The 12254-nt window shown below is 45.2% G+C and overlaps 1 protein-coding gene across 2 annotated transcripts in view; it reads right to left on the bottom strand.

Moving 5' to 3' along the window:
• The window catches only part of RPTOR (regulatory associated protein of MTOR complex 1), a 105312-nt gene that overhangs the window by 79564 nt on the left and 13494 nt on the right, over positions 1-12254 (bottom strand). For both annotated transcript variants that reach the window (XM_017811954.1, XM_017811955.1), the window contains exon 3: positions 11292-11374. In XM_017811954.1, the coding sequence (XP_017667443.1) occupies positions 11292-11374 (83 nt within the window). The remainder of the gene's footprint in view (positions 1-11291; positions 11375-12254) is intronic.

The raw sequence follows: 12254 nt of genomic DNA, 5'->3' as shown, positions 1-12254 counted from the left end.
TAGGAGAATTCACCCATTCCACAATTTCTCTTTCCTTTCCCAGCACGAAGAATCATTTTTAAACTCAGTTTTAGTTCTCGTGCAAACATTTTGCATTTCAGCATCGCTACCCTGTACATGAACCCTTTGCTTTTGTCACCTTCCTCTCTTTCCTTCCTTCGTTATTCCCTTACCTTCCCTGGCAAGGTGCTGCATTCCTTCCCCTCCACTTCCCAGCAGGGGCTTCCCAGCAGTACTTAGTGCAAAAGGCAACAGAGAGCCCAACCAAAACCCCAAAAGGTCTGTGGGGCTTAATCTCAGCCACTTCTGTTGAAATCCCAGACACACAGCCAGGCCTTGGGTGCTGTTTCCCTCTGTTTTTATGAGCTGTTGACCAGTTCCTGGCTGCTGCTGCACCTGAACACCCTCCCTGCCCTCCATCACGTGCTGATGACAGATATTTCCAGGAGTTTGGCAAGGAGTCTGTGCTTCCTGATGCAATCAGCAGCCCAGAGGCTGCAGCCCTCGCCTCCTGCAGCTGCTGCCCGGCTGTGTCTGCTCTCCCAGCCATGGAGCAGCCGGGCAGAGCTGGCAGAGCTGGCAGAGCTGGCAGAGCTGGGCAGAGCTGGCAGAGCCACGGCCAGAGCACCCTGACGGACAAGCAGGAAAGTGCTGATGGTGATGGCAGCTGGGAATGTGATTTCCTGGTCACCTCAGTGTCTCATGAAGAGCTCCTGTCAAAGACAATAACGTTGTGCCGGCCTGATCCAGATGATCCTCATTATTCTGCTCACACAGGCAAAATTAAAAGTTTTGCTTGTTTATTGCCACACTTTAACAAAACACTCTTTGGTTTATCCAGCCTTTTCCCTGTGAAGTTTTTACATTACGATGTTAAAAAATTTTTTAAGACATTTCAACTTCCGGTGTTGAAACTTCTGGATTGATAAAACACTGTATTGACAAATTTGCAGGAAATAGGAGGAGTTTCAATAGAAAGCACTTCTATTGAAGTGGCAACCAAGCCAGGAAAAGAAAACAGTGTGGGGAATCACACCAAATGACTGGCTCTGTGCTTTTGCTGTGGGCATTAACACTGGCCATATTTAATGCTTAAATCTGAAGTGAGGTGGCTCTGCCCCAAAGCCCATTGCCTACAGACACACTCTCACACAATTAGTTATTTTTCAAGCATGAAATCACCTTGTAATGACGTGCAGGAAAACCAACACCAGGATGAATTTCAGTAAGCTGAGAAGCCACAGAGCTGGCCTGGACATCACCAGCCACCATCAGCCACACGCAACAAGACCCCCCAGTTCCCACATTCCCATCACATCTCCAGGAGCCACAGAACAAGAAGTATAAACTAAATTAACTCAAGTATTGAATTACTGAGCATCACCTGGAGAAGGTAACGGCATTTGAAACTGTCTGGGTAGCAGGAAAAGGGAAAGCAGGAAGCAGGACTTCAGTCTTTAAAGGAATCCAGAGGAAATCCAGAGCAGGCTGAGCTCTGTGCTGGGCACTTGGTCAGAATAACAATAAACAAACAGAACAATGAACAAACACCTCAGGGAAGAGCCCATTCAGCAACTTTAATGAGGAATCAGACTTTTTAAATCAAACTCTTATCTTGTAGAGTTTTTTTAAGAAATCAAAGAGTCTGGAGATGAGAGGAAGTATCTTTTATATAAACCCATTTGGATTCCCAGAGGATATTTAGTAAGATCTCAACACAAGATTGGGAGGAAAAGTCCACATATAAAGACTTGCTTATGAAACAGGCAGGTGGGGGGAGAATCCTTAATTTTGTCCACAGAGAGAAGTCTCTGGGAAGTTCCAAGAGGATCAGTTTTGTAGCCTGACTCATCCAACACTACTAAACACTATGGGAAGGGGCAGCAGGAATATGACTGCCTGGTGGTGGCAGAGGGTGGTCCCAGACCCCTGCAGGCAGACCCTGCCACGGGGACAGGCCCAGCAGTGGTTTGGAAGAGGATTTTCACTACATTGTTTTATACTCACGAATTCCTTTTCCACTGACTCCATCACCACGGACTCCTCCCGGTGCTCTGTCTCCCTGCACGATGCCAGGCTGGCCTGCTGCCAGGCCTGCTGCCAGGCCTTCTGAGGGGGAAGCTCTTCTAGTGAAAAACTACAAACTTCACTCATAAACAAAAATACTTTGTTCTTTGGTTCATTCAGAACGGTGATTAATATCTCAGGCCTGCAATTCACTGTGATTTAATTTTAATACTGACTAAACCACAGCTTTTTTCTTGCATCAAAGGAAGATTTAGGATCCTGCATTTGCACTGGCTTTGGAGACACATCAAAGAACAGATGAATTCAGAGCTGTACACGAACACTTATCTTTGCACAACTGCACAATAAACGAACAATCACAGACAAGAACTCTTTCAGGAGCAGTAGAATCAAGCCAAATTTTCTGCTCATTTTGGGGTTTTCTATCACCTTGCAGCCTCCTCCTGAAGGTTTGGCTGTTTTCACTGAATATTTAGGATGAATTTAAAGAATTCTCAACCCTTTTACAAATGGCCCGTCCCAGGTTGCTGGGATGAGCTGGGGGTGCACGATGCAGTCCCACAGCACATGGTTTAACAGCCTGGCTTCCTCAGGAAACCAGTCAAAAACACACTCAGTCTTTGGAATTCATGTAGGAACATGTTATGCTCTACCCCAGTACAAGCCTTGGTTTAAAATAACCCCTAACTGTATCCCAGAGACACAAACAGCAGCAGGAGCCTGTTGTGTGGTAACTTCAGATAACTCAGCACTGTAAGAAGTGACTGCAATTTATCCCTACTTTCCATCAATCATAAACCCAATTGCTTTAAGCCCAAGGTGATATGGCCACAATAACTCTTGGGTTAGACACATCATGCAAATGCAAATTATTCTGGACCACAGCCGTAGACTCCAGGCTTTTTAATTTTTTTTTTTAAAAAAAAAAACCCACCTTTCAGGTGTTTTAATTTTGGTTGTGGGCACATGAAATTACCCTGATGTAAATTCATGAGGATTAGTCCAAGATAATAAAAACTGCATATTTAAGTACAAGGGAGTGTGCTGGAAATCCCAAATTGACGTTAGGAGCTGCAGCTTAACCTGGTTAACACGGGACATGAGAAAACATTGCTGATAAAATTATTAGTCACTGCTGACTTGAAAAGTACTAATTACAGTGAAGACACACCATAACTTAGAGTTGCTGAAGTTTAAATGCCGAACCAAGCCAAAGGAAGACTCTGGCCAGTCTCAGGCCAGTCCTCTGAGGTCTTTGGCTGCATTTCAAACCCATCCCCGTCTCTCCGTACTGATTCCCTGAGGAGCAGCCCGAGGCTCCCCCGGGGGAATGTGCTGATGCCCAGGATGGGATGCACTGCTGGAGCTGAGCTCTGAGTGTGCCACATTTCCTCTCCTGCCTGGAGTCAGCACTGTGGTGACTTTACCTTCCCTCTGCAGAGTCTCTGACCTTGCTTTTAAGTCCAATGTGAAATGAATTCTGAAGTACCTAATCCTCATTGTACAGACTCGGGATTCAGTAATACTTCCAAAAAAAACACCTTGGAGCAGTTTGTTCATGAGAACTGATGTTGACAGGGAAGACAAAAGTCAGGACTACTAACCTTGAGTGTCTGCTATAACACATCCAGGAGACAGGTGTGTGTCTCAGCAGTTACAAGCTGCTTCACACTGCAGCTCTGTGCCAAGATTTACAGAAATTCCGCCCACCAGCCCGACCTGCTTGGTACAAATCCCTCCCTCTCTGCTCAAATAAACATTCTGAGAGGGCTGTGTAAATAACAGTTCATTTTTAAACAAAGGGAATTGTAAAAGAACTCAAGTCTGCTTCTCATCGCAGACAGCTCCATGGATCACATCACAAAATGCCCTAACAGGATTTCAAGTACACCCCGGGACACATCCTTAAAACCTGCTTAGTCAAACAACCTAACTCCCGAGTATCAGTGTCATTTTAGTCCCATTCCTTCTCTAGAACCTCAGTTTTAAGACCTCTACAGTTTTAGGCTCCACATCTTGTTTCTAAAATACAAACTTAAAAGCTACTGGGACCCCAGTTTAGGTTGCGGGACCACAAACTGGTGCATCCTCAAACTGGCTGTTTATATTCTGGCCCAAGTGCATCCTGCTCGCAGGAAGCAGCTGCAAGGTTGGACTCATGCAGGGTAAGAAGTTCATCTTCTCAACACTAAATAATTATTCAGTAATTTCAAGTTTTCCTCTGATTGCAAAGTAATTGTTTAATAAAGCAATATTCTGATTAAAAACAACTTAATGAGTCAGCAGAAGGAAAACCAATTGTTCTGAGGTTTATGCTTTGTTAAGCTCTACAGGAAAGGGGTTAAACCCAAAGCATTTCACAGTTTTCTCATTCTGCCTTAGAGATGAGCAGGAATACAAATAAAAATGTCAATAGTTTTCTCTGTTAATGCTCTGAGTTTTGCACAAAACTGGTGTCTGTCAGAAAGAAGCTCCAGCTGTGTAATACAGCAACCTTTGCATGTCCAAGTCTGCAAGCACCAAATCCCTTGGCCAGGGTGGCATTTACAGATAAAGAGCACCAAGGATGCTGCCAGGGGATGTGCAGGAGGCTCCTCCCTGTCTCCCACCGCCAGGGACTCACCACTCCCCACAGAACACAAAGACAAGGTGTTTCTAAATAGGTCACCCAGAGATGGGTGGTAATTACAGAAACACATTAATCAGCTTTGGAGGCAGAGCTGCTTTTCTCTTCAAGAAGCCTTTTAACATCAGCTCTGTCTTCCCATCTCAGGACAAACTGACATCAATGGTCAGAGCAAAACACCCTCAAACACACAAATCTTGCTCGTCTGCCAATTCTGGCCCCGTTTGGATGACAAAGCACAAACCAAAACCCAGGTGAAGTATAAAATATGTGAATGGATGTTACTGTCAGGAGAGTGAGCAAAGCAAGGCAAGAGTAAGCACGGTCACTAAAGGGCTGCCTTCAACACAGGATCTCAGAATAACAGGAATTCAGATGCTGGGTGATAAATCAAAGGAAAAGCAGCTCAGAGGCAGCCTCAGGAAGCTCCACCTTGGCCAAGGGGACCTTTTGCTTCTGCAAAAAACCAGGTGTGTAAGAGAGGAGGAGGCAGCAGGTGACAGAACCTGGTTCCTGGCAGCCTTGAGCCCTGGCAGCTCCTGCCCCCCAGCCAGGGGCAGCTCAGTGGCACTGATGCCTGGCACTGCTCAGAGCTGCCCCACAGTCCCACTGCTGTGTCACTTTGCTCATGAAATGGGAAGAAATCATCTTTTCTTACAAGTGAAATGTCCTTTTCACTGTGATTCAAATGTACTTTTCTGGACTTCAGCTCCTGCCTCCCCTTTCCCCATCTCCTCCCCTCCAGGGCATCCCACCCACAGTGTTCCAGGCTTGCAGCAGGATGCCAAGACCCACAGGATTTCCCCATAAAGTTATTTTGCAAGTTTGTTGACTTAGTCCCAGAATGCCAGGCCCTGCTATCTGCAATGCATGAACAGTTCAGTTCACAGAACAGCTTAATGCCACTTCCTTGTCTTTACAGCTTCTGAACACCCTTCCACACAGCAGTTCATGCCTGCAACCATTTTTTTTACTTTTTGTGACTCATTTTTCCAGGAGAATCTCAGAGAAATCAGTATTAAATACATTACTGCTGCAATTTCACAGTTTCCACTTTCAGTGGCGTGTTAAAGATTTATCAGATTTCTTTTTCTCACTATCAAAAGCATTAAAACATGAGTTCTACCCAGACTGAGCCCTGGGATTGCAGTAGGGAGCTTCCCCCTTGTACAGCTGATTCCCACATCCTCCAGTTCCCACTGCTGTAGGAGCTTTCCCATACACAGTTGCTCCCAGGTGAGGACAGTGCCTCCAGGACAACTGCAGGAGTCCCTGCAGGTTTAGGATGATGCCATGACTGGCTCCTGGAGTCAGGGCCTGGAAGCAGGAGGAGGAAATAGGTGGCCCAGATCAGATGTGTCAGCACAAAAAGAGCAGCTTCAGTGCAGGGTGTCTTTGGGGATGGTTTGAAGCCAGACCCTGGTCTCGTGCTCTCTCCAGCCAGGCCAGGCTGGATGAGGGAGGGTTGGGATGCAGCTCACTCAGAGACCACCAGAAGGAAATCTGCAACTACTGCTTCATTTGTCCTCATTTTCTCTGTATTCACAAGACAAAAAAATCCAGGTTTAATCCTTTCCCATACTTAAAATCTGTGCATTTCTGGCCAAATGGCCAGTGCTTCCAGAGGGGTATTTTGTGAAACAGCCCCTGGCTGACAGTGACACTCTGAACAGCACCAGGTTTGCAGACAGAAGGAGAATGGGAATAACTGGGCTTGGCAATTAGACTTGTTGACTCCTCTCCTACGAGAGACTTTTTTTTTTGTTCTGAAAAAATAAAAGTGCTGGTTTATGCTGAAGACAGTTGATCTTTAACAAGACAGCAAAGGATTGATACAGCAGAATTTTGCAGAGCCTGAAATAGCTGCCAAATTCAAGAGGCTGTTGGGAAATAAAAACCAACAAACATAGTCCTCTAAGGAAAACCTGGTTTTGTTAAACAAGGTCACACTGTCTTTTTGTTGTTTCTTTCCTTCTTATTCTTTTTTCCTTACATGTTCCTACATCTGCAGAGTAGGGAGACCAAGTACCAGTTTTCCCATGTTCCCCTTTGGAATTCTACAGCATTTCTTCTGCAGGAGCAATTAGTATTTGCTGTTGTTTTAAAAGAAAAACCCTACAGAAATAAAGGAAAAGTATGACTCACTGAGAGACCAATAATTAGGTCATGTGTTCAATTAGTTTTCATGCTTAAGTAGTTACTCTTCAGGAAATGCTCCCCCTTTGATGTGCAGCAGCAACTTCCCAATTAATTAGGCAGAAAGAAGCAATGAAGGAACGAAACCTCAGAAACCTTATCAAAGCCCAGAGATCTCTAATGAGGGGAACAACAGCATCAACAACAGACAACTGGCACTAAAAGGTAGAGGCTTTCAATGATCCATTTCAAGTATCTTGGCTGTACTTCCTTTGAAATTAAGAGAAAACTGTTGGGAAGCAGACTAGAAGAGAGGGAGACGCAGTCTGTTTGATCAGAAAATCACTGTTTCCTTGAAGGCTTGTCACAAAAGAGATAATCTACCCATACTGGAGGAGGTGTGTCCTCAGAGAGCATCACTCACTGGTGGAGGCAAGAGGCACCACACAACGGGTGAGAGGGGATCAGAGAAACACAGGGAAGCCCTTCATTCAAAATCTGCATTAAAAACCTGCGTACAGTTAACACAAGGGGACACAGTGCTGGGAGTCCCAGCCTGGCACCAAGCACTTGGGGAAAGGATCATATACAGCCATAGCTCAACTAACTAACTAACTAGTTAACTAACTAACTAACCAACATTCTGCCCGTGCCCACAGAGGAGCAGCAGCCAAGCCTGTTTGGGATCAGTTCCCTCAGGCCCTGCTGCAGTCCTGCTCCTGGATGATGTCACCTCTCTGAACCAAGGGGAAAATGGGCACAACCACATCCACTAAAAGGGCTGGAAAGACCCAAAACGTGCCCAGATCTGCCAGATCAATGAGTGCAGACATGTTATTGCCTGTCTCTTAACAACTGCCATGGAGGTGAGGAATGCAGCATCACAAAGAGAACTGCACAGGAACAGAAGCCAGATTGCTGTGGGAGTGTCCCCCCACCCTCAGTGAGCAGGGATGCTCCAGGAGCAGGCATTCCCAAACACCACTACTTTCAATCCACCCTTCCCAAAGGCTTTCTAAAAGTTTATTTAATCTTGTCTTCTAGATTTCCCCAGTCCTTCCCCCATCCAGGATTTTCATCCCCCTTCACAGCTCACAGTTCTTCACCCCAGGGATCCCCTTCAGGTGGAGCTATAATGAAATCAGCTAATTCCATTAGAGAAGTAAAACACTCAAAACCACTCTCTTAGTGCAAAAGAAGGAAACTGAGAGAAGGAAAAGGGAGACAACAATGTAGCACCTGAATTAAAAGATCAATACTGTAACTGACTTTGTTTTATTTAGGCACGTGGGTGTAAGGGGAGGAAATTCTTGGGGCTGTGATGTTTTGAGCTCTTTGGCCTTGCTGGTTGTTGCACAGGGTGTGCAGGAGCCCTGGAACTCCTGACCTGGAGGGGCAGGAAGGGAGTGGTGATGCCAAATTACAGACTTGCTCTGGGAAATCTTACAGAGGCACAAACCTCTCACACCCCATTAAGCTACTTATCAGAGGATGTAAAAAGTCCCAAGTTCCACAGAAGAACTGACCTTCAACTTGAAATAAAGGTCTCTGTACAGCTGCAAGATCCCACTACAGCAGTTCTGTAGGATCTCAGAACAACTTGGAGCACTGGAGGAGTGTGTGTCTGACATCCTCCTTACCTCACCTCTGCCCAGGAAGGGTTATGTACTGCACATTTTGGCCTTCCTGGCAGGGCTGGGAAAGTTCATCAGAGAATAAGGAACAGGGCTGCAAAAAGCACCTGGTGCAGGAGTGACACTGGGATTCATGGGGACCAGTAAAATCACGACAGAGGTGTCCAAATGATTGAGCAAAAGGCAGAAAAAGTCCTGTGAACGTTCTGGTCAGTTTAGAGTTAAAGAGAGAAACTGGTCAAAAGCCACTGCCAACAAAGAGAAAGCAAATCTATAATTTCATGCAAATTTAATAAGCATATGCTCCAGACTACTTCATACCAGGTCCTTTATTATGTAAACTTGCATCATCCAACCCACAGCTCTGCCTTCAGCTGCACAGCCCCTTCTCAGGGCTCAGACACAGGGAGGGAAACTCGGGGAACTTCACTGTCTGGGCAAGGCTGGGAGCCAAGGAAGGAGACAGAGGGGGAACAAAGCCTGGCACCCTTCTAAGAAGCCAGCCCATCCCACAGGTTCTGTGCAAGCATCAGTGCTCACAGGGTAGCTGATGCTTTGATACAAAGTGCTGGGGCTCAGCTCTGACAATTCCAGCCAGGAGGATGCAGAAAACACACTTTCTCCATCCAGTCCCCGAGCACAGGAGCAGCAGAGCACTGCAGAACACCTTCAGCCTTCCCACCAGCCCAGCTCTGCAGTGCCACAGCACAGAGCCAGGTCCCAGGTTCTACTGATAAATGGAGGTAAACTGGGACTTACAGAGCAGTAACTCCTGCTCATAAAAATCCCCACGAGCTCCTGCATCTCCATAAACCATCTCTCTGCAGCAGCACTTGGAGTTCGCAGTCCATTAGTCCTATTTTCAAAGTCTGTTGACTCTTAAACTAAGGCAAGTTCCTGCCTTTGGCATGGCACAACATGCAGTGAAGCCAAGAAAACTGAATTCACACCTCAACGACAGGGAAATTATTTGCCACTCACTGGCAGCCCAAGCCAAGCCGTGCTCTGGCTGGGCACTTACTCCAGGGTTGCACCTAATGCAGGCAGGGTCTGCAGGGGGTAATAAATGAAGGTCAGAAGCAGAGAAATTCCATTTCAATATGATCAATTCCTTATCTAAATATTTTAAATGCAGAGCATGCGAGGAACCTCCGAAAGAAATTCCAAGTATTTTATTCTGGGCAGTTAAAGTGGTACAAAGTGCTGCCTCAGCCAAAGGCTCCCCTTTCCCACGTGTTCTCTGGATGCTCCCTGCCAAACCCTCTGCTCCAGGCCCTGCCACCACCGAGCCCCAGTTCCACTGGGCTCCTCCAGCCGTTCCCCAGCCCACCAGGGGAGCAGTCCCAGCAAAGGTCCCTTCAGTCAGGCACTACAGTGCCTTTCACTCCCTTTTCTCCTTTCATTCTCAGCTGCTTCAGCAGCCCCCTTGATCCCTGTAATTGAATCTCCTTCTAGATTACCCTCAGGTTTAACCCCTTCCCTGCCCAGTGACACTCAAACCCCATGACCCAAGGGAGGGTTAGGGAAGAGCTGTCTTGGTTTCTTTTCACTTTTTCACCAGCACCTCAATTGTCACTGCACTGAGCTGCAAGAACTCTGACTTGTTCAGAGGATTCTTTATCAAGACAGATCAAGCCCCAGCTCTGTCATCTCCTGCTCCCTCCCCAGCACAATCTTTATTTGAGAATTGCATGATATGTCTGAATATTGCTTAACTGCGGGATTTTGCAGATGAAACAACAGCTGAAGTGGTTTCTACTCCCACAGCACACAAATTTATTTAGCTACACAACAATAAAGCAAAGTCTTAAATTTAATCAGAACAAATACTTCAAGCAACAGCAAGCTGATAAATTATTTAGAAAGGGGCTCAATAAGACCTGGAAGGAAATATCCATCAGCTGTGCAGCCTGGGAGCTTCCAGAAACAAGGAATTTTCAAGCTTTACCCATTTTACAGATTTTTTCAGCTAAGCTGTTTGTATTGAACACAAAGGGGGATGTTTGAACAACATCCTGCAAACAGAAGCAGCCAAGGACTGGTCACAGTGTCCATCCCTGCCACGATCCATCACCAGGAATCAGCACCATTTGTACATTCCCAACAAGGTATTCCTGACAGGCAGCTCGTGCTGGAAGGACCTGACAGCCTGGGAATATTGGCTATTTCAGAAGATTTTAATCATTTGGTCTTTTTTTCAGACTGTCCCATTTTCCCCAAACTGTCTTCCTTCCCTCCATTCCAAACCACTCCAAACCACTGAGAATCAGACCAAACTAGATGCATTAGTATTTATATGAAAGCTCTAGTAAATTCAATAATGTTCCTATTGTTTTATTGCACATGGCACATCAACTTCTCTTTATTACTGCAGAAAACTCAAGAGCCCTGTGGAGTGCAATAAACCAGGACGTGTTTGGCTTTGCAATGTTTCAGGGGCTGTGATTTCCTGCAGGAACCAGGAATTCACCAGGAATTCACCTCCAAGCTCTGGGATTGCCTCCACCAGGTCCACGCAGGGAACCTGCTCCTTCTGACCTGTCCCTCACCCCTCAGTACCAGGGACTCCACTACAGAGCACAGAAATGGGACTGTTTTCACCTTTGCATCAAGATGTTTTACTCTCCTTTTTGATTTCAGGCACTATTTGAATTTTCTGACAAATTCTTATTGTCAGTGTACCACAAGGAAAAACACCAAAGTAAATTCTCTTGTCTTAAATACAATATCTACCATAAATGCTTCAAGACAAGCCCTTCTGATAGAAACATACTTAAAAACACTTCAGAAAAAGGCATTCAACAGACCATGATGCACAGACTCAGGCATTTAAGGTTTCACCAGGAAAACAGCCCAGGAACACTCACCCTTGGCTGCCAGTTCTCGTACTGCTTCTGCAGGTTGGCCCCGATGGTTTCCAGAGCCTTCTGAGGCCCCATGGACAGAGGATCTGGGAACAGAACACAGAGGAGCATTTCTGACCCCAGCTGAACCCCTCAGGTCATTGATAGTTTCACACAGGCTCCTCTCATGACCGATTTCAAACTCACAAACTTGTCACTCCTCATGGAATGCACTTGGGGCAACACCCAACTTCAGTACAAATGCAGTTCATTACAGACTGTCAAAGCTGGAGGACTTCTCTCACTAAGCTACTAAACACAGTTTTGTTTTGAAGGACAGGAGAGGCATTACATCTGTTTCCTTCAACACTAAAAAAGGTTTCTACTGTAAACAGTGACAAAAAATTCAAATTGATTAAATATTTGATGATAAACATTTTCTCTTGATGGATGAAAGTCCTGCTTCATTTACTTCCTTTGCTTCTTGCTTCTCAGATAATGTGCCATTTGTAATATTTAAGAAGTTAATTTTATCACTAGATAATTACAACCATCCATACATAGCAATACAATTCCAGTCCATGTGCTTTATTCAAACACCATGAACATATAATTACACTATTAACAAGCTTAAAAAAAAAAAAACCTACAAACTAATATTTCACTATTTAATATAAATTATTTTAAAAGCATTTAACCAAATCAATGAAGGGGTTTTTTTTTAATTTTTACAAATATTCTACTTTTGTTGGAAAGAAAATATAATAAAGTAGGATTGTGTGAGTTATTTTTCTTTCATGACTAAAAGCTGGGATCTTATTTAAATTATAGCAGTAAACTGCAATTGGAGCAAAAGGAGTTCCACACCTCCCTGCACATCTGCAAAGACATTCTCACACACCCCACTCGCTTCTCCTGAGACTGGGGTAAGGAAAACATCCCATATTTCTGCAATTACCTTTCTCAGAAGTTTCAAGTCGGCTGGAA

This window comes from Lepidothrix coronata, unplaced genomic scaffold (assembly GCF_001604755.1).
Source record: "Lepidothrix coronata isolate B3197 unplaced genomic scaffold, Lepidothrix_coronata-1.0 Scaffold34, whole genome shotgun sequence".
Lineage (NCBI taxonomy): Eukaryota > Metazoa > Chordata > Aves > Passeriformes > Pipridae > Lepidothrix > Lepidothrix coronata.
Note: the sequence above shows the minus strand (reverse complement) of the source record. Positions and strands in the feature narration are given on the sequence as shown.